Here is a 19,365-nt window from a genome sequence, read left to right as displayed (position 1 = left end):
GCACCTGCATCCTATAAGTAGGTTTTTTGTTTTACAGTACAGAATAACTCTCTGCATCAGTGTCTGTGCATGCATTAGGGTGTGTGTGTGTGTGGGGATCAGTTGCCTCATTAGTATGACTGAACTTGTGCAGGAACTAAGGGCCCCATTCACAGGAAGTTAGATGTTCAGGCATTTTGTCCCCTGTAGCTTTTAAATAATTAAAAAGACATAACATAAAGACAAACATTTTATTTGAAGCTATTTGTTGTTGTTGCAATCTTAACCTGCATCAGTGCAGCTCCTCTAGATTTTGTCTCCACACGAGCAGCTCTGAGCACGGCTAAAAGACCTGACCTCCATCGCCGCGTTTCCTTAGGTAACCTTCAAGATGGCCTCCCCCTGCCCTGTCCGGCTCCCAAACCTCACTAATTCTACTCCCCGCGAGCACAGCCTGGCCATACAGCGTGCTTCGTTTAAGGATTAGCTCCCTAAATTAGATTATCTAATGGCATCTTAATGGATTGCTGACCCATTTCCTGCACAATAGCAACATGCGAGTCTGGCAGCTTTTTAATTTGAGGGCTAGTACTGAAGAGGCCTAGCGAAGCGCCCCATTTAAAGGGGCGAGCAAGATAAAGGAGAAATCAAACTGATCTCATCTGTATGTTGAACGATTGGGCGTAAATAATCCATCAAAGAGGGGAAAAAAAGTGTAATAGAATTACCGTCCCCATCCTCGCAATAACTAAACTGAATCCAGTCGGGATCTATTCTATCTTTTCTTATTACTGTACGAGTCACATGGCGAAAGGAGGAGGAGTGAGCTGGAGTGCGAGTGGAAAAAGAGACCTCAGGCTTGCAGCGGGGGACATTTTTCTCTGCTATCTCTACTGGCCCATTAGGAGGCCTTTCGAAGGGGGTTCTGCTGTGTGCGTTTGTGTTTGTAAAAACATTTGTAACTTCAGCGAGCGCAAAATGACCTGTACACCCACACACACACACACACTCACACACACACCCACACACACTGTACATATCCAGGGAAAAGGGGAAAGGGGAGACGTAACAGGAAAAGGCTTAGCTCAGCTTGCTCGCTCTAGCATGGTGAAATGGTTCAGGTTTTCCCCCAGAGAGGGAGAGATACAGTATGGAAGCGAGGGAGGAGGGGTGTGTGTGTGTGTGTGTGTGTGTGGAAGGTGGGGGGTCTGTAACTTTAAGTTACAGAGAGTAAAGCATTACTTGAGCACAAAGTTAAACAAAGCTAAGCTTGTTTAAATACAGCGAGCAACTTAACCGCACATGGCTAACAATCTGACCTGAAATGACTTCCTTTTTTAAATTTTCCACATGCTTTGTCAAATTAGTTACATCAAAGCATTATTTTGTTGTTTTTATTAAGAATGAATCCAAGAGGAAGAAAGGCTTTATTTCAAAAGCTGAATCACACTGCAAGAGTTGTCGTTATGCAGCGAAATATAATATTGGTATTTGTATTTATCGCTTTCCAACAGATATGAAAAGAAAATATGACCTTCTCCTCTCGTGGTTTGTGTTCGTGTGCATTTACAAAAGTTGGTTCTGGGGAAAACAGAATGAAGGGACTCCGCTGCTAATCGAATTCTCAAGTGCAAAACAAGAAGAAGTTACTGGGAAATGTATAAAACTATTAAGGCATGGAAAAGGAGATGAAGCAACAGAAAGGGGGCGGGGGAAAGAAAACACGAGGGAGACACAAGGAAACGTGTGTTTTATCAAAGGCATGACCTCATCTCGAAAAAGGTCAACATCTGCAGCAATAACAGCCACGGCTACTGGCCCCGTAATTGCGTTTATATGTGAACGTAAAGAGGAGACAATCAAGGAAATCATACATTATACTGAGTTACTCATTTCAATGCTTATATGTTGTGTGTTTGTGCATGTGCTGAAAGAGAGACAGAGAGAGACGGCATGAAAGAATGAAAAGGTTACCTTTGCCAAGTAATCCCCAAAGTGTCGTCAGTGGCACTGGGGCCATAATGCCTGCCGTTTTGAGTCACGCTCCAGTCACACTTCCTCAGCTGTCAATTGAAACCTAGCAGTCAGATCACTGGGCCAAGACAACTTCCACTTCAGATTACACTACAACTCAACACTGTATACACACATGCATGCAAAAGAGCCTAGGACAGGAGCACGGGAAATAAAAAATAGATTTTTTTTAAAAAAAGGCTCCAAAATGAATCCTAAGAATGAAAACTGAGTCAGTGTTTTTAATACTTATTGAGATAAAATAACAGCTACAGGTGAAACAGACAGAAAATAAAAAGCATGCATTACAGTTAGTGGAAACAGCTAACCTGGAAGCAAAACAAAAAACAAAACGAAGTTAGTTAGTTAGAAAATGTGAGTGGCATCATACAGGAAGTTCATCTGTGAGCAGTCTCTACTGTTTTATCTTGTTTATTTATTTATTTCATTTTACCTGGTAAACCAATGAAGCCATGCAATCCACTGGATGCATGCACCCTGTCCATAATGATTGCTTCACTCTAAGTGCACTTTCAGATTCAGGACGCATGCCCTCAAGCATGCAGACTTTTTTCATTAGCTAACTGTTTTTATTGATTAAGGGTCGCAATTACAATGAAGTTACAGCACTCGCCCACACACACACACACACACAAATACACGCACGCGCCAACGCGCACACTAACCCCTTCTCCCCTGTTTTAAGACATGCCAACCTGACATACAGATTACAAATTACTGCAACAAAAAAAAGCCACGCACAAACTGTGTCTCCTTTGCATGCATTATGCGAGCGCACGTGTTGGCAATCCAGCTGAGAGCTATCTCTGCCAATACCAACCTAACCTTGCCCTGTGGTCAACACATTCATTTAGTAATGCATCGGGATAAAACTGCACTGTTAGCACTCCTCGTGCAGTGGCAGACGTTTTGCAGAGGCTCTTAAGAGGGATTTAATCAGATATACGCATACGCTGAATATTCAGAGCCATTTGCAACGGTCAAGAAATGTGTTCTTTTTTCTCCGAGCACCTGGATGAACACATCGGGAGGGAGGGGTGGTGTGGGGGCTGATGGTTTCCTACTTAAGCCATACTTAAATTGAGGGATGTTTGCGTTGTGTTCCTTCATCTTTCCTGGAACAAATGTGAAGTAATGGCAAGAAACAACCAGCAAAGGGAATTCATTTTAAGCAACGGTGACGCAATAACAGTCATTTGGTTTCAATTTAATGTATCGGTTTCACTTGATGAATTGCTTTGAGCGGCTGATTAATAAAACTGAATAGGAAACAACGCAAACTTGTTTCATTCAGTGTGTTTTCTCAGTATTTATCAAATGCTGGGAGACCAAACCCCCACGCTGTTCCCGCACTCTCCAGCCTGACAAAAGCTTGGAGAGAATGCGCGGGTTGGGCCAGACGCTCGGTGCCACCGCTCCTCGAGGGGCTCGCCATCTGTCCGCTGGCACCGACACATCAGAGTCGCACGGGCAGCGGGGAAAAAAGGGGAAGGAGCCGGGGAACGTTAGCAAACAGATGCGGGCAGATTGTGGATTAGAATCCTTCCTTAGATAATACCAAATGACATCTGATCACGGATCTTTCCCTGCGGAATGCTAGATGGTGGCATTCCCTCGAGGGGTTAACCAAGGCGAGAGATGAATGGAGGGTTTTCACACATTCATTGCCTGGGAATCGTAGAGCAGGTGTGAGAGCGTGTGGTGGTGGAGGTTTGTTTTGTGTTTTCATTTTGAAGCCTAGTATTAGTGTGTCTGTGTCCGAGGATCTCTATTTCGGTGGTGCGACATTTTAAAATAGGCATGAGGTGAGAAGTAGATTTTTTTTTTAAAATTTATTAGCAAGTTATCACAGGAGACATGCTTTTTTATAGCAATGAGATATAAATTTAACAATAATTCGTAATTCGGTGATGATCAGGAAACTTGGGTATTCCAAAAACTGTCGTTCCATCAGAGCCCTCTGCTTTTGGTTTATTTTATTTAATATCTCTGGCAGCGGCAAGGAAATGCGAAACAGATTCAATGGAAGTCACGGCCTCTATCAATCACACATACAGACAGAGACTGAACCTCCACGGTCCAGACACAAGGCTGACCGCATTTAAAAACCTTGACTGTCTCTTTCCCGTTCCTTCTCGTCCTCGTTCCTACCGAGCCTAGCCAGAAACGGCTTCAACCAAACAACTGACATCGTCAGTAAAGTCTTATGGACCCCCCACACAATACGCATCATTGCCAGATGAGGACAATGACTGAGCATTCGGTGAAAGTGTTTAGTCCTGAGGGACTTGGCTCGGTGTCTCTCTCCGCTCCACGGGGCCAGATCCTAGGCCGCTAAATCATACCACAGAAAACAAAAACAACTGCGACAAGCAGAAGCATGATGAATCAATGCGAGGACTATTTAGACTTCCTTAAGCCGACACAAACATTTATTCTTGGCGATATAGCATGTAACCTTTCAGAAAGGTATCATTGTTATGCTTACAAGGCTCTCATTCTTCTACATTTCTAAGCTACTGTCTTTTTGATAAAATGCTTCCCAAACCAAATCTAAGGGAATATGTAAGGCCCAAAATAATTCATCTTTTGACTTGTCAGTGCAATAAAATCACAGAATTATGCCAACAAAACATAACTGTCATTAACTAATAAAACTAGTAATTAAATCTTTGACTATATTTCTTTATTTTAAGTGCCAACAGTCCTTACTGAGGGGATCTTTATATATCTGGCTGATTTCAAAATCTGAAACAGAAAGGCTTTGTAGCCTCGGGGAGCCACGGTTTGGACAAAATTCAGCAGTTCATGCAGCTACTCTCAGACTGCCGCTGTCTTGTGTAGTCACTTTGTGCCCCACTGAAAGAAGTAGCAGGGCTACTAGAAATGTGGAAGACAAACTGTGCGACATCAGCCAAGTGAATCCTCCCTCTCCTCCTCCCTCTCCTCCCGAGTGGGATAAAAGCATCCCACGACTGCTGACAAATATTCCCCCCTGTGTTTTTTTTGGGGTTTTTTTGCCCTGATTTTAGGAAATTCAAGTGAAAAAGGCAGAGAGAAAAGGAAAGACAGAAAGAGAAGTGAGGAAATAGAGGCCAGCTTTGTCTTTTTTTTTTTTCAAACTAAACATAAAAAAAGTGAGCTGAGGAGAAACCCAGCGATCATTATGTAGCTGTGTGCAGATGCATTCAATTAGTTGTGGTTGGAAAAGCCTTGGCTCAGAACAGCGCTTTCAATAAGACTGGGTAGGGGAGAGCACTCTCCCTCTCTCGTCCGACAACACCGCAACAGTTCTAACCTCGCACATACGCACACCCCCACACACAGAGAGACACACACATCTATCCCAGGACATCCTGTAGCCAGTCCTGAGGCAACCACCCGACGCCAACGCTACATATTTAGCACGTGTACGGTAAATGAGGTAAATGAGTGTGCTGACTACGTGTGGTATGCGTGTGAGAGCTTCTAAAGTACGTGTAGAGGAAACAAAAACACATTTCACTCTCAAAAGCATCCATGTGTACCATCCAGCTTCTAATGGCAATGACCCTTCACCTTTCTTAAGGTCTCTTTTTCCTCAAGTGTGGAATTTAAATTCAAGCACACTCACTCAAAATGATAGTTTAAAATGGGCATAATTTAAGCTGTTAATTTAAGCTTCTCAATTCCAAAGTGAAAATATTATGCTTGCATATCAAAGGTTCAATTGTGGTTTGAACAAACAAACAAACAAACAAATAAAAGAAAGCATTGCTAATTTTTTATGCCAGCATCCACGGCTATGGTTGACCTCAACTTATCTGTTGTTTAATCTGAACTTCTGAAGTGCTCTAATCTAAAGGGATCGTTTACTGCTCCCTAGAAGTCAGTAACAGTGTGTTTCTGGATTTTGTAGAGAGCAGGGATTTGATAAAATGGGTGGAGACGTGGGAAGGGGTGAAAGGATAAGATGAACAGGTGAGCTGAGTGCTGAAGGGGGTGAAACCTCACCTGTTGCTGGTGCAGGAAGGTGGGATCTCTAGGGTTTAGGCTCACAAAACGATTAGCTGTTGGCGTGCCAGGCGATGAGTAGCCTGGGTAGCATAGCATCACAAAAAAACAAAACAAAAACAGGAATAAGTGTCTGGATTCAAATTTGGATGTCGGGAATTTACATGGAATTGACTGCTGTAACCATAGTAACATTGTTAAATTCCACTGATACTCTAAACTATAAACATATAGTGAAAACTGCCTGCAGGGGTTCCGCAAGATTCAATGCTGGGACCACTCTGATTCTTTTTATCGTTTGCTTCTAATGTCAGACACAGCCTAAAATCTGTTTGTCCCCCACTAGTGGTTTATGGTCTCACCTGGCTGCACTGACAAGCATACTCCCGGCCATACAGTTGGCATGGTTACCAGAATACTGATACTGAGTGATTGAAACAGACAAACTGCTAACTAGCTTTGTGTCACTCTCATGTTCACTTACTCTTCAAGGGTTATTTTATTCTAAGAGAAATAATTAGATCAGTGCTGCCCTTAGAAATGACTTTCCACCTTAAGTGCGATGCAAATTGAAAAGATGCAAATTTAGAGCACAGACTATACACTACATTAAAAAGCACAATCCAGTGTGTTTCTAGCGTGAGCTACTACACTGTGAGGAAGTGCTGTATTTGCTGTACTGTAGGTACTGTGTGTCAGTAGTGGGCAGCAGGTACTGGAGCTCACCTTCTGTTGATGTGGTGATGGGCTTGGTGTCTGGCATGGAAAGCGAGACAGGTCGCACAGCGCCGTGGTGTGGGGAGGGAGCCAAAACTGGGGTGAAGTGGCCTGGGACCTTTCCAACAACCTGACCACTGCTGTTAGGCTGCAGGTGGGGTACAGATGATATAAAAAAAAAAACACAACAACACCACAATTATGCACTTTATTTTTTTTAAGACCTGAAATAAGTGTCACAGCAAACACGAGCTGCATGTTCTTGTAAAAACACCACCTAAAATCTTTCACTTCTCTTTTATTTGAAACATAATTCAGTAGGAGTAATAGAAACCAGGATCATACTCAAATAATGCATCTGAATTAACACAAAAAGCAAAGAAAATCTGTTTTCCCCCCTAAACATCCACATGTAAGAACCGCATTTGCTTTGCCCGCCACCAAAAACGTGTCACCTTATAAAACGACAGACTGTGTCCAGTGACTTGAGTTTACAAGCGCTTGCTCCCTTGTTAATCTGCAGAGGGGTAGATCTCAATAAACCAAGACAAGCATGCAACAAACTGAACACTAAAGAGGCTGAACATCCTATCACGGCGTCATTTCCCTCCTTTTCGGGGGAGGGGGGGACGGGACATAACCGCCTCTGTTTGCCCTGAGAAACTTACACTTAACAACAAAAGATTGCTGGACCACTGACTCTCACACTTAATGCTCCGCCTGAAGAAAGGATTTTAGTACTTTCAGCCGCTGTCCTGTCACAGTTATTACCAAAACTCTGGGGGGCATGAGCAACAATAGATCTTCAGTCAATGACAATGTAATTCCTACATGATTCTAAACAATGATTTTAATGGCGCTCATAAATGGAATTTAGGGGGACCCGGGCATGAAAAGACGGAGAGAGAGCTGTGGAGTGACCTGTTACAATGGCGTGAATGTGCCAGTATAGAAAGAAAAGCAGTGGGACTATATATATGGAGAAGGAAATAAAGGAAGCTAGTGGGAGCTACTCTTTCAGACGGCTGGAGACTGTCTGGGGCGTTCATTTCGGGGCCGCCCCAAGTTCAAAACTCAAACAGGCCTTTTTGGAAAAGAATTGTGTCCGCAGGGTTCCCTTCCATGTGAATAGAATGTTTAATTAGAGTGTAATATAATCTGCGTTAAAGCAAGCATAAAAACATTCTGGCACTCGTCCATGGGATTATAAGCGCTGTGTTATTTGCTGTGCCCCCCCAACCTTCGCTACCCCCCTCACCTCAGTCTTCTTGCGCTCTCTCTTCCCTACCGGAGCCCACCTCGCTAGCCAAGTCACCCCCCCCAACTTTCCAGCACCCCAGCAGAGGGCCAGTTAATTCTGCACAAGAGCCGGGCCCCGGCAACGGCAAATATTTACAACCTTTATCATTCCCCGCGGTTTTTCTCTGGAGTAACCCTCTCTCCTCCCCACCTCCCCACACTTCCAGCCCGCTCCCTGCTCTGGAGATGGAGCCGTCTACGAGGCCTTTGTTTACAGTTAGAACAGCGGGGATATAAAACTCACATAAATATCACACGGCTCTCTCATCTATAGAGACGCCTGCTAGCTCTCTCCAACACACTGGCCGCAGTGTGTACCCTGAATGTAGAAAAGCCCAGAGCTATTTGATTTACTGCCACGTCTCCGTGCAGTATTGTTTGTCATGTGTGACTGCAATTGCAATAGTTTGTCCAGTATTTTTTATTTTTTTAATAGAGTCACGCGGTTGATTTAAAAACAAAAAACAAATATAAGGCTGGGAATGTGCTATAACCTTTGGCGTGAGCTCTATATCAAGCAGAATATATATATGCTTTTTCTGTCACATGAAGTGGCAACAAAAAAAAATCAGTACTTTCTCCTCTGATATCATGTGATTTACACTAAATTCATTAATTTAAAGTGTAGTTTTGCCTTTTTTCCAATATTCTATCCCCTCAAAAAGTGGGAGGGAGGCAGGAGTCCATCAAATTTAGTCATCCTAAGTGTATAAAAAGTGCAGTTTGAGGTTTGTAATATAAAGATATTTAGAGCAGGAAAAAATAATCTTCCCTGATGCAAAAAGCACTAATGAGGCAGTAATGCTGAAATACAGACAAACAAATGCTGTAATTCATACATTCGTTCTCATCTTTAATCTGTCGGATGGAAACGGAGCCCAATAATATAACAAAGAACGACTAGAGACCGTGAAAGTTGTGCCAAACAACCCTACGACTTCTGGCTGAAGATCTGGCTTACAGCCTTTTGAAAACACGGGGGAAAAACGAAAAGACAAAAAAAGTCTGACCTGGCTGCTCTGCGGGCTGGACGGGTCATATGACGGCACGTAGCTCTTGAGGGAATCAGCAGGGTTGAGATGAGGCGGGTAGCGGATGGTGGGGTGCGAGAAGTAGGACGACGCCGTCGGGGGCAAGATAGCCGAGGCCGAGAACTGCAGCGGCGAGTGTGGAGGGGGGCTCCTCGCCGATATAACTGCAAGACACGCAGACAAAGGAGCGGAGAGAGTATGAGCCTTTGACTGTGTTTAGGCAGGGAATGAAGTCAAACGTTAAAGAAGAGAGTCAGCATTTGGAACTCACCACTGTGTCCTACACTTGTTAGGCCTGGGTGATGAGGCTGAGGGAAAGTGCTGAGTCGTGGTGAGGAGTCCTGCGGAGAGGTCGGGCTGAACAGCGGCTTCTCTGGCTTCTTCATCGTAGGAGAGGACATGTCTGCTGGTAGGGAAGGGCACACGAACACGTGAATGAATCTGCACTCAGAAAACGTTAGCGAGCCTTTTTGATTATTGCTCAAAAGTTCGAAAGTTGAGCTTCTTTCAGGTTACAGTCATGGGACTCAAGTAAAAAAAAGTTTCTCCCAACTTCCCTGACATGAAATGACTTCCCTAATGGAAAAAAAATGAACTTTTAAATATTTTCTTTTGCAGATTTTTAAATTTTTTGTTGTTGAAAATTAATCAAAGATTTCCCCGTAGCTTGTACTAATTCTTCCATTTCTCATGAATGAAAGGAGCTGAGTGCCAAAAATGAATTACAGTTGAAATTAAGCAGAATTTGATCTGCTTGGGATTAGTGCGATCAGGGGACCGTTTCTTTTCCCCCTCCCCTCCCTTTCGCCAGCAAATGTAACTCACAGATGAAAAATGGACTCTGCAAATTGCAGACATCCCCAAGGGTCAAAATCACATATAATCTCTGGAATCATTATAAACCACCGGACATCCGCTAGAAATAAAAAAATGTGTCTTCTGTCATGTCTGAGAAGACAATTAAATCCAGTGAAGTGACACGCAGTCGGAAAGCAGCTGGTCGCTCAAATAGGATTTAAGGAATCTCAAGACCCTCACGTAATCTTAAATAGAATATTACAGTGTTACATCTGCTTTGTTTGGCCTCACACACTGTTTGACAAGCCACCGTAATTCCCCATGAATAATCCTGGAGGCTCAGCACAAGACACGGAATTTGTTTAGGCAATTCGTGTAGTTCTATGAAGTCAAAGTAGGTGCACAAACTCAACTTACGAGTCGCTCATTATTGCTGCTCTACACTTTCGTGAGCAATGTTCTGCTGTCACGGCTGCGCAGTTTTCAATTTTCCATGGTAAGACGCAGTGTCTGAAGGGAACGTGATAACAAATAGATCCGAAAGGCAGTGGCTTATGTCTGCTTGTGCTTCTTCTATGAACATTCATCAAGTGCTTTTCTGGTCTGTCACAGATTCTTGCGGTGTATAACTTTCACATCATTCATCTCTTCCCCCCCATCCTCCAAAAAAAAAAAGAAAGAAAGAAGCTGTGTAAACCCCATTTGTTCAGACGTTTCTGTAGCGTTAACCGTCCTTCCCTCCCTTTTCCTAACAACAGGGAAGGATCCACCCAAGTGACGGGAAAAATCGCTCATCACCAGAGGAGAGAGCGACAAAGGTGGCTGGAATTCAGGGGGATTTCCCAGTCTGAGGTTGCAAGAGGATACAGGCTTAAGTGCTTTCATTTTGTGTCAGAGGAAGAAATACCTTGGAGAAGATTTATATCGCTACCTAATGTTTCCAGTAAAAAAAAGAAAAAAAAAGGGAAATATTTTCTCTAGAAGAAGTATTCAGCGTCTCCTCTCTTCTGCTAATTAACTGCTTCAGAGACTGTCCCAAGAAATTAAACTGGACAATTAATTAACAGACGTTAAACACTTTAAATAGTTTAAATAAAAAGGTCCAAAGTGTCCTTGCAGTTAGAGCGGATTGGCCGTCCTTTGGAAACAATATATTTTGTATTAAAGGGGGTAAATATGACACCGTAATGCAAAAAAAGGAGACAAATGTGAAAATGTACAGTACTTTAACCAGAGCACAACACAAGAAAGAAACTATTTCTTCCACTACATGGTGAGGTTTTGTCAAACGGCAACCATGTGGACAAAATAATTGCTTGGCACTTAGTATGACTCATATGGGTTTAATATCACCCCACTTCTCATTTATTCTCTCTTGACAGAGTAATGGCTGTCTTTGGAGAGTTTCCTACCCACTGCTTTCCCTTTCTCCTCACCCCAAGTGTCTAAGTTTACACAGAGCCATACTCTCAGGCCTTGTGCACAGGGACACGCTGAAATTTCATGCAGCCACATTGGGCTGTGGCTGAATCCCACCAGTGCTGCGCCTCCTGTGTATCATGTGGTGTTTTCCCCACTCAGCCTTCCTACTTATTATATTAAAATAGTTGAGCAAACCAAAAGAGAAGTGTTCAAAGTTCAGACCGAAGCTAGAAGCCGCAACAGGGGGGAAGAGATGTGCTTTACTTTCAATGATATCGTTCATCACGTTCAAACAAAATGTTTACTACTGCCTCACTTGGTTAAATCCAGATGAAGTGTGGGCATCGGAGTGTTGAAGGAAGTCAGCAGAGAGTGAGAATGATCTGGAAACGTGGGAAAGCGAGGCCTTAATTAAAAGGGCGACGGGCTCTGCTCTGCACCGGGAGACGGCGAAATAAGACGTGCAAGCGGCCCTGTGAAGATCTCACTCTCTCTCGGACGGAAACACACATCTTTATCTACTTCCTTATAATGTGAGCCCCATGCATTCGCTTATTACGAGTTCTTTCCCTTCTGTGCATTGAACTCGATCATCAAAAGTCCACCGATTGGCTTTTTGTCCATAACTCACTGCAGATCTAAATCGGATGAGGTTTATGAAAAAGAAAGCGCCGCGTAAACACAAACTTAGAAGGAAATTCCAGGGAGCTGTTGCATACAGATAATAATTCACTTCAAAGCAGTTGAGCCAACACTCTACGCTACTTCCTTTATACAAGCGACAGGTGCGAGAGAACAAAGATTTGTATTCAACCAGCAACTCCAAACAAATGTACGTATTTATAATGACTGTTGATGCCCAAGGCTATATCTGCCATGGTATGTATTTTCAGAGCGGTGAGCAGCATTGATGCACAGTAGGTTATGACAAGGCTGAGAGTTTAAGAGAGTTCAGCTGCTGTTGCAAAACAATGCTAGGTGTTCACTTTGATCAGATCTATTTGCATACAAGGACACAAGATCTTCTCATCCCTCTGCAAATTATCTCCACATGCTCTTGTGCAACCGTGAGCCGAGCACTCTGTATGTTTGTGCAACCATGTAAATTAGAAGGAGAACGATACTGGGAAAGACTCACCTCCGTCTCTGTCGCGCCAGTTTGCCTGACTGTTTGGCGGGCTGGGTGACGAGTAGAAGTCGGGTCCCGTCGGGCTGGTGTCCATGTTCTCCTCCATGTTGACGGTTTTGGGCCTTTTGCTGCACACATGGAGAAGTTTACGGTTTGATGCAGACAGTAGTTTGGGGGACCGCAACTTTCGAGAACGCAAGATGGTGTCAATACTGATTTAGGGGCAGTTGGAGAAGATGTTTGACAAAGATTAACTGGCATTATGTACAAGCTTAGTTAAAAGGAAGAGTCCAATATTTTGGGAAACACCCTTGTTTGCTCTGTTGCCAATAGTTAGATGGGAAGACTGATGTCACTCTCCTGTTAGTGTGCTAACTCTAAAGCTAAGGGCTGGAGATGTTTAGCTTAGCTTAGCATAAAGATGGAAAGCAGAGGGATGCAGCTTTATACTGACTAAACAAATGTAGTATAATGCGGTAGGCACATTTGTCATCATCTTTGTTTCATTTGTGGTTCATTTTGGCAAAAATATATACAAAACAGTATCTCGGAAGAAGTCAGTGCACTTCCCTTAAATTTAATAAGATATTTTTGTGTTTAAAATGATCAGATAAGAAAGCAAAGTCACTCTGACGCTGCAGCAGCACTTTTATCTCCAAATAGCTCTTATCCTGAAACTATCTGTTGCCGTAACTTCCACTGACCTGCCAGGAGGGGAGGACAGGGGGCGATGCAGCCCCACGCTGGAGTTCAGGTCATGATAGTAAGGTTGGCTGGGCATGTCCGCCATGGAGAAGTTTACTGTTGCACCGTGGGTAATGGGCACTGCAAAGGACACAGAGAAAAGGAAATCAATGTCATCACCATCTTTCGCACAATTAGATGCACAACGGCTTCATCGGCTTGTGTGTTTAGAACAGGCGAGTTATTTTTATTTGGCTAGATTTCTATTTGGCTTTACAACAAATTAAAGAGTGAAATGTTTTTCTTTTTGCATTAAATGCCTCTTGTGAAAGTTAAAACGATGCCTTCGGCTTGCTTCTAAAGAAACTCGTGGCAAACGTTCACAATCGCCAGCATTTCCTTCACTTCTTTATCATCGGGCGCAAAACTTGGCAGTTTCCTCACATAATGATTTACAGTGGAAAAGGTGTTGTTTTTCTCACTGCGGTCAAGGTGAGGGATATTGTTTCAGTGGGGGCCAGGCCTGTGTTTACAGAACAAAAGAGGTTCACCACCCAGCTTCGCTCTCTCCCGCTCTCTTTTTCCTCTGCCTCTCACTTTATCTCTCTTCAGTGTGTGGCCCGCAAGGCAGCCTGCAGCTCGAGCGGTTGGTTGGTTTGGAGTGGATGAGAGGATGGAGTGTGTGGCACCGTCTGTTGTGGTCTGAGGTTCACCACTGGCCTATCCCTCCGCCAGCCTCCACCCTGGCAGCCCGCTGTAGCCCTGGCAAAGGCCCCTACCCGCTGCTACCCATACCGAGATGTCTGTGGAGGAATGCACCCGGCCCGCGGACGCTTAAGATGAGACCATTGTTTTTATTTTGTCTGTTTTTTTTTTAATTTTCTCATTCATAGCTTTGAACATTCCCGACGATTTCTCTGTGTGCTGGTTTCTCTTTATGGCTCTTGGCTCAGCACAATATTTGTTGACGATGCCACTTGGCCACCCTGCCAGTCATCTCATTTGATCATCTGGGCTTGGACATTTAGGCGTGAAAACCACCCCAAAACAAAAACATTAAATAGACAATGATTCTGAATCAGCTGCAGGAGAGGATTTACTTTGAGTAAATTCGCTCAACAGTTGCCCGTGCATGCCCACGTTTTCTGTTGACAAAATATTGTTACACTTGCAGTCGAGGCTCCTGTTGCAAATAATGAGCGTCCTCGGCGAAATGCAGGACTGCAAATCAGCCTTGAACTCCGCAGCCCCCCTTTCATGGACTTCAAAGAATGTCTCAACGGCCTGGAGAGTTGGGAGAGAAGCGCGATGACGGACGAGCGGCTGCTTAGATATCTTCCCAGGGAGCGACTGGCTGAGTGAGTGACAATTCCTGTGCGTCCGTCGACCTTTTTAAAATTCCAGCGCGACTTCAGTCGGCTTTAGTGAAACCAGGCTCGGTCACATGAGAGCAAACATGGCAGCTCAGAGGCCATCTGGTCAGGGGGCACATTAAACACTAAACAAAAACACAGAGTCTTTCAAAAGGATATTCAGTGTGCGAGCATGGAAACAAGTAGGTCCTGTCTTTCACAGCACAATGAACGAGACAGCTGAGACAAAGTGGCTCACGCTTCCATCAGAGACGTGCTATGCACTACATAAACTACCAAAAAATTCAGATTTAATCAGCATTTGTTGTTAGCATTGCAGTGAGATTTTTTCCAAATATAAAGACATACTTAAACTATATACAATTATTTTCTCCTACTCTCCTCCTAAGTCCATGCTGACATATTAAAATTGTTTGTTTTGTCTACTCCAAAAACCCAAATAATTTCCTTGAGAAGCTGGAAGTGACATATTTAATTCATAAGTGATCTCCATGAGTCAACAATAAATATTTCCTAATTTATGTAAGTATCCCTGCTTATTCTACACCACACTAACCATCGGATTAAAACTAGCTGGAAGGCGGTGCAAGATACAGACAACACATGGAGGTATGTTTCTTTAAAACGCTCGTTGTTGAGGGTGACTGGGGTCTTTGTGCACCACAGGCGCATTCGCTACAGTTACAGCTCAGAGGCAACACAGGTAAAAGGTGCCTTGACGTGCCCTCAGTTATCATTGGAGTCCTGGAGGGACGACGGTTAACGGCTCTGCGCGGGGCGGACATGTCTATACAGATGATTGCAGGCTCATACAGACAGCTGTGCACTCAAGTGCTCTTTTTCTCGCAAAAGCAGACCAGCCAAACTGGATTATCCACACTACAGCTGTGTGGTGGGTTTCAGTAAATACAGAGATTATGAGGAAAACAGAATTTTAAGTGGCTGTTGAGGGTTAAGGCACTTTTATTTGTTTTGTTTTGTCTTTCTTAAATCTGTTTTTTCTCTTCATATGAAAACGCATTAACACACAGAGCCTGCGCACACCCACACGAGTCTTTTCAATCGTCGTACCTTCAGTTCTATTCACTAATTAGACCCTAGTTGCCTGTGAATAGACCGACAGAGTGTCAGCTTTTTGACCTTGATATTAACTTTGTTAAACCTGTTACACTGTCAACATATCTCTAAAGCTCCAGCTTGGCTCCACCCGTGTTTAACATAACCACACGTCTGATCAGTGATAAGAGAAAGACACACACATTAAAAGCAATATAAGAGCTCTATACTCACTTCTGGACACTCGCACTAGTTCTGCAACACTGAAGACTCCTGATTTGATGAAACTGTCTTCCAAATACACTGAAACATAATAAGCAATGATTAATGAAGCTGTGGCTTTCTCATGTAATTATTTCCTTGTAAAATGAACAATAACACGAGATTTATTACGGCTATTAAATTATTTCATTAGACATGGATGGAGCTAAAGAACCTATTTTATTTCTTCTTTTTTATTATGATTTTTTTTCCCCCTTTCAAGTTGTGTTTGCATGCAAATTGATTAGTATCTTCTTTCAGTCAGGAAACTGTTCAAACAAAACAAAGTGTCATTTAAAAACATTTTAAATTTGGAAGATATCATAAGATTATAAAGAATGTATTATACATTAAATTATGGATATAATTTATGGATTATGGATTTAGGAACGGGCAGTTTTTAAAAAATCGAAAAATGGAAAAGGAAAGTGCATGGGTCACGGTCTATTTCCTGAAAGCGTCAATTATTATTATTCGTATTATTGTTGTTATTTTTTCCATCTAGTATTTTAAGCACAAGTGCTGAGTGACTCGCTTTGTTTCTGGCCTGACATGTTTAAACAAATGCCGAGGACAAAACCATTCCTGTGCAGCGCAGCAAAGAGTGACAGGACAGGTGTGTGTGTGTGTGTGTGTGTGTGTGTGTGTGAGAGAGGCGGAGGACACGCAGGCTGCCGCTGCTGTGAGAACTGAAGACGAGTCCGTGCTGAACAGCAGGTCCTGCCCGTTTGATCAATACAATGGTAGAACTTCACCACTGTAAATATTGACACTGTTACGATATAACAGCATGAAATAGCTGCAGAAAAGCATAATCATAAAAACGATCATTTGCAGAACCTTAGACTGCTCGAGTTTTCTTTTTTAAACGAAGCTGCTCTGAATGAGGTAGAACACGGTTATTTAAGCACAGCCAGATTTTTTTCTTCTTCTGTTTTTTAGAAAACAATTTTCAGACTAAATAAAGTACCCCTAATGTGTGTGTGTGTGTGTGTGTGTTTTCTTCCCCGGTTTACACTATAGTGTGTATGCCCTGCCCAGAACTCATCAGCGCTAATCAGATGCTGTCAGTCATGTAAAATACTCAGACAAGTTACTGACACCCAAATGAAGCTGGCTCTGCTTTGATTTAAAGCCAAAGGCACTCGGGCTGTGCCAGAAAGATAGATGGGCATCTCGATTGGCACCTACTAAGCTTAATGCCTCAAGTGAGCCAATGGCTTTTGCGAGGAACTGTGCCACTGCCGAAGGCCTCCCAGGCCTGAGTCATTGGCTCGCTAGCATGTTTTTCTTGGCACCGGTATCAGCAGAACCTGCTCTTGAGGTAGAAAACTAATTATACTTCTCAAACTATTTTCATTCCAGCACTGTGACGACACAGTGCAGGTCAGTCCAGGGGAACAACGGCACTGTCAAAGAATATTCTCTACAGCTCAGCTCTGCTGGCTCACCTTGACGCACTCAACTACCAGCCAAAGGCGCAATATGCTGTAACATTTTCACTCCAGATCTTTTTGGATTTTTTTGAAAACACAGAAGCTCCGACTGGGGTGATGAACTCAAATGTTATTCTTTCCTTAGCCTACATAAAGTTTACAACTTAGGCTTTAGCCAGGGAATTTTCAAAAGTGATACTAACTTGAATTTTACTTTTTTTTAACATTTACCAACTGTCTGTTTAGCTAAATCTGGTTTGTGCTGACGATTTCTTTGGAGTATTCACACAGAGGACCATCTGGTATATACCTTGGGTCTGCTTAAACATAGCTTGTATACTTAGGTATTTTCCCTTCCAGTCACAGAGGTTAGCACACTGTTTAAACTCAGTAGGTTACAGTGTAGATAAGCTGCTGTACAGCTGGAAAGCTGCACAGAAAACAATGGACTGATGACAGGAGGGAGGATGACTGGCAGTGTACATACCTGGAAGAGGGTTCTTGCCTGGCTCATTGTTACTTGGACTTCCTGACTGCTGAGAGTCTGCAAACACACAGAAAGAAGGGCCGGGGATTAGCTCAAAAAGAAGGCAGCAACGTCTCGCTCAAAGTGAAATATTTTCTTGTCAGCGCTGATTATTTCCAGCAAAGGTCAAATCGTACAACTTGAAAAATTACGCAACTATGCAAACCGACTTTTGTTGTTTCTTATTGTAACATGTAACACCTTTGTGGGAGCAAGAAGTCATTTGCTGCGCGAGCGCGTGAAGGTTTTTTCCCCTCTTTTTTTCCTTATCTGTTTCTCCAGGAAAGTGCACCCACTACACAATGAACAAGTCATTTTTGTTTGAACAGGATTATCATTAATGGGAGAGTAAACTGAAGCAAAAGCTCTGCGTCTGACACGGACTAACCTATAAACCTAAATGTTTTTACCCGCAGACCTCTGGGTAATTTTTCAAAGAGGCTGGGGGTGTGTTGGGAGGAAGGGGTGAGGGGCATACAAAATGTGTTTGGTCCTGCTGCGCAAGATACAAGCACAGAACAAAAAACGTAGAGAGAGGACAGGAGGGGTGGGGAAACACAAGGAAACATGAGTGGAATTCTTTCCACCGGTTATGGTGCGCAGGGCTGTGGTATGAGGCCACGCGGACTGATGTGTTTTACCTGCCAGCCTAACTGGGAGGGTAACGTATCATTCCTCACGAGTTCGTCATCGCCCAGTGATTGATCAAAGGCACCTTTTTTTGTTTCCTTATAAGTCGTGCAGCATAACAGTCAACATCGGTATAAACAGGATATTATAACCGCACGCTAAAGTATATTAAGACCAAGCCATGCCTGGCAGGGGGCTCCTAATGGGACCCCAATAATAGTTCAAACCAGTCCAAGCCCATACATGCCCCGGGACAGACGGGGTGCACTAAGAAGCAGCAGAGAGATTACCATCTACACATTTAACATGAGACCCAAGAAGCCAGAGACGGTGAACTCAGATACCCTCGCCTTGGAACAACACCCCTTTTCCTGCCGCAGCTCTCATGAGCTGCGTTACAGAGGCAACGGAGAGAAGGAAAAGAGAGGCTGGTGGAAGAGAAGGGGAAAAAAAAAATACGTTGAAAGATTTATTCTTTTCTTGTTCTCTCCCTATGTGGTTCTCCCGCTCTCTCTCTCTTTCTCTCGTTCCCCCACTCCTAAATTTGACTATTAAACAGGACTGCAAAAACAGAATGTTCTTGGCCGAAGCTCAACAATGACAAAGCAGGGAGGGAACAGGACCATACATTAAGCAAAGGGGGAAAAAAATCCCCCTTTTAATGTTTAACTTTTAAAAAATGTATGCGTAACATACAAGTTAAAGGCCAACGGTACAGATCTGCTACACTTCCAAAACATGTGAAAACTTGAGCGCGACTTGTGCTTTCATCATCGAACTGTTCAGCTGTTTGAGCTTTCTCCTAAAAAGCTAATTTCGGTTGCTCCCTTATTCACAAAGGGTCGCCACAGCGGGCAGCTCCACATTATTTTATTTTTTCTTTCTTCAAAAAAGGGATATTGTCTCCTCTCAGGATCGAACTATGGATCTTTTTGTTTGTTGGGCTGATCAGCAGTAAAAAAAAGACTTCATTTAAAGTTGAAATAAAACAGAAAAA

At 43.3% G+C, this 19,365-nt stretch overlaps 1 protein-coding gene across 6 annotated transcripts in view; it reads right to left on the bottom strand.

Annotated features, from left to right (window-relative positions):
* The window catches only part of LOC101466053 (nuclear factor 1 B-type), a 64,477-nt gene that overhangs the window by 8,558 nt on the left and 36,554 nt on the right, over positions 1 to 19,365 (bottom strand). For 2 of the 6 annotated variants that reach the window (XM_004554369.5, XM_004554367.6), the window contains exons 3-11: positions 17,700 to 17,756; positions 15,750 to 15,818; positions 13,107 to 13,227; positions 12,412 to 12,530; positions 9,325 to 9,459; positions 9,033 to 9,217; positions 6,733 to 6,871; positions 6,007 to 6,089; positions 1,954 to 2,042 (exon numbers count right to left, since the gene is read on the bottom strand). In XM_004554369.5, coding sequence (XP_004554426.1) covers positions 1,954 to 2,042; positions 6,007 to 6,089; positions 6,733 to 6,871; positions 9,033 to 9,217; positions 9,325 to 9,459; positions 12,412 to 12,530; positions 13,107 to 13,227; positions 15,750 to 15,818; positions 17,700 to 17,756 — 997 coding nt within the window. The remainder of the gene's footprint in view (positions 1 to 1,953; positions 2,043 to 6,006; positions 6,090 to 6,732; positions 6,872 to 9,032; positions 9,218 to 9,324; positions 9,460 to 12,411; positions 12,531 to 13,106; positions 13,228 to 15,749; positions 15,819 to 17,699; positions 17,757 to 19,365) is intronic. The other 4 variants (XM_076881887.1, XM_004554368.6, XM_004554370.6 and 1 more) reach the window with 3 other exon arrangements.

This window comes from Maylandia zebra, linkage group LG3, assembly GCF_041146795.1.
Source record: "Maylandia zebra isolate NMK-2024a linkage group LG3, Mzebra_GT3a, whole genome shotgun sequence".
In the NCBI taxonomy this organism is placed as follows: Eukaryota; Metazoa; Chordata; class Actinopteri; order Cichliformes; family Cichlidae; genus Maylandia; species Maylandia zebra.
The sequence above is the reverse complement of the archived record's forward strand: the minus strand, read 5'-3'. Positions and strand labels throughout refer to the sequence as shown.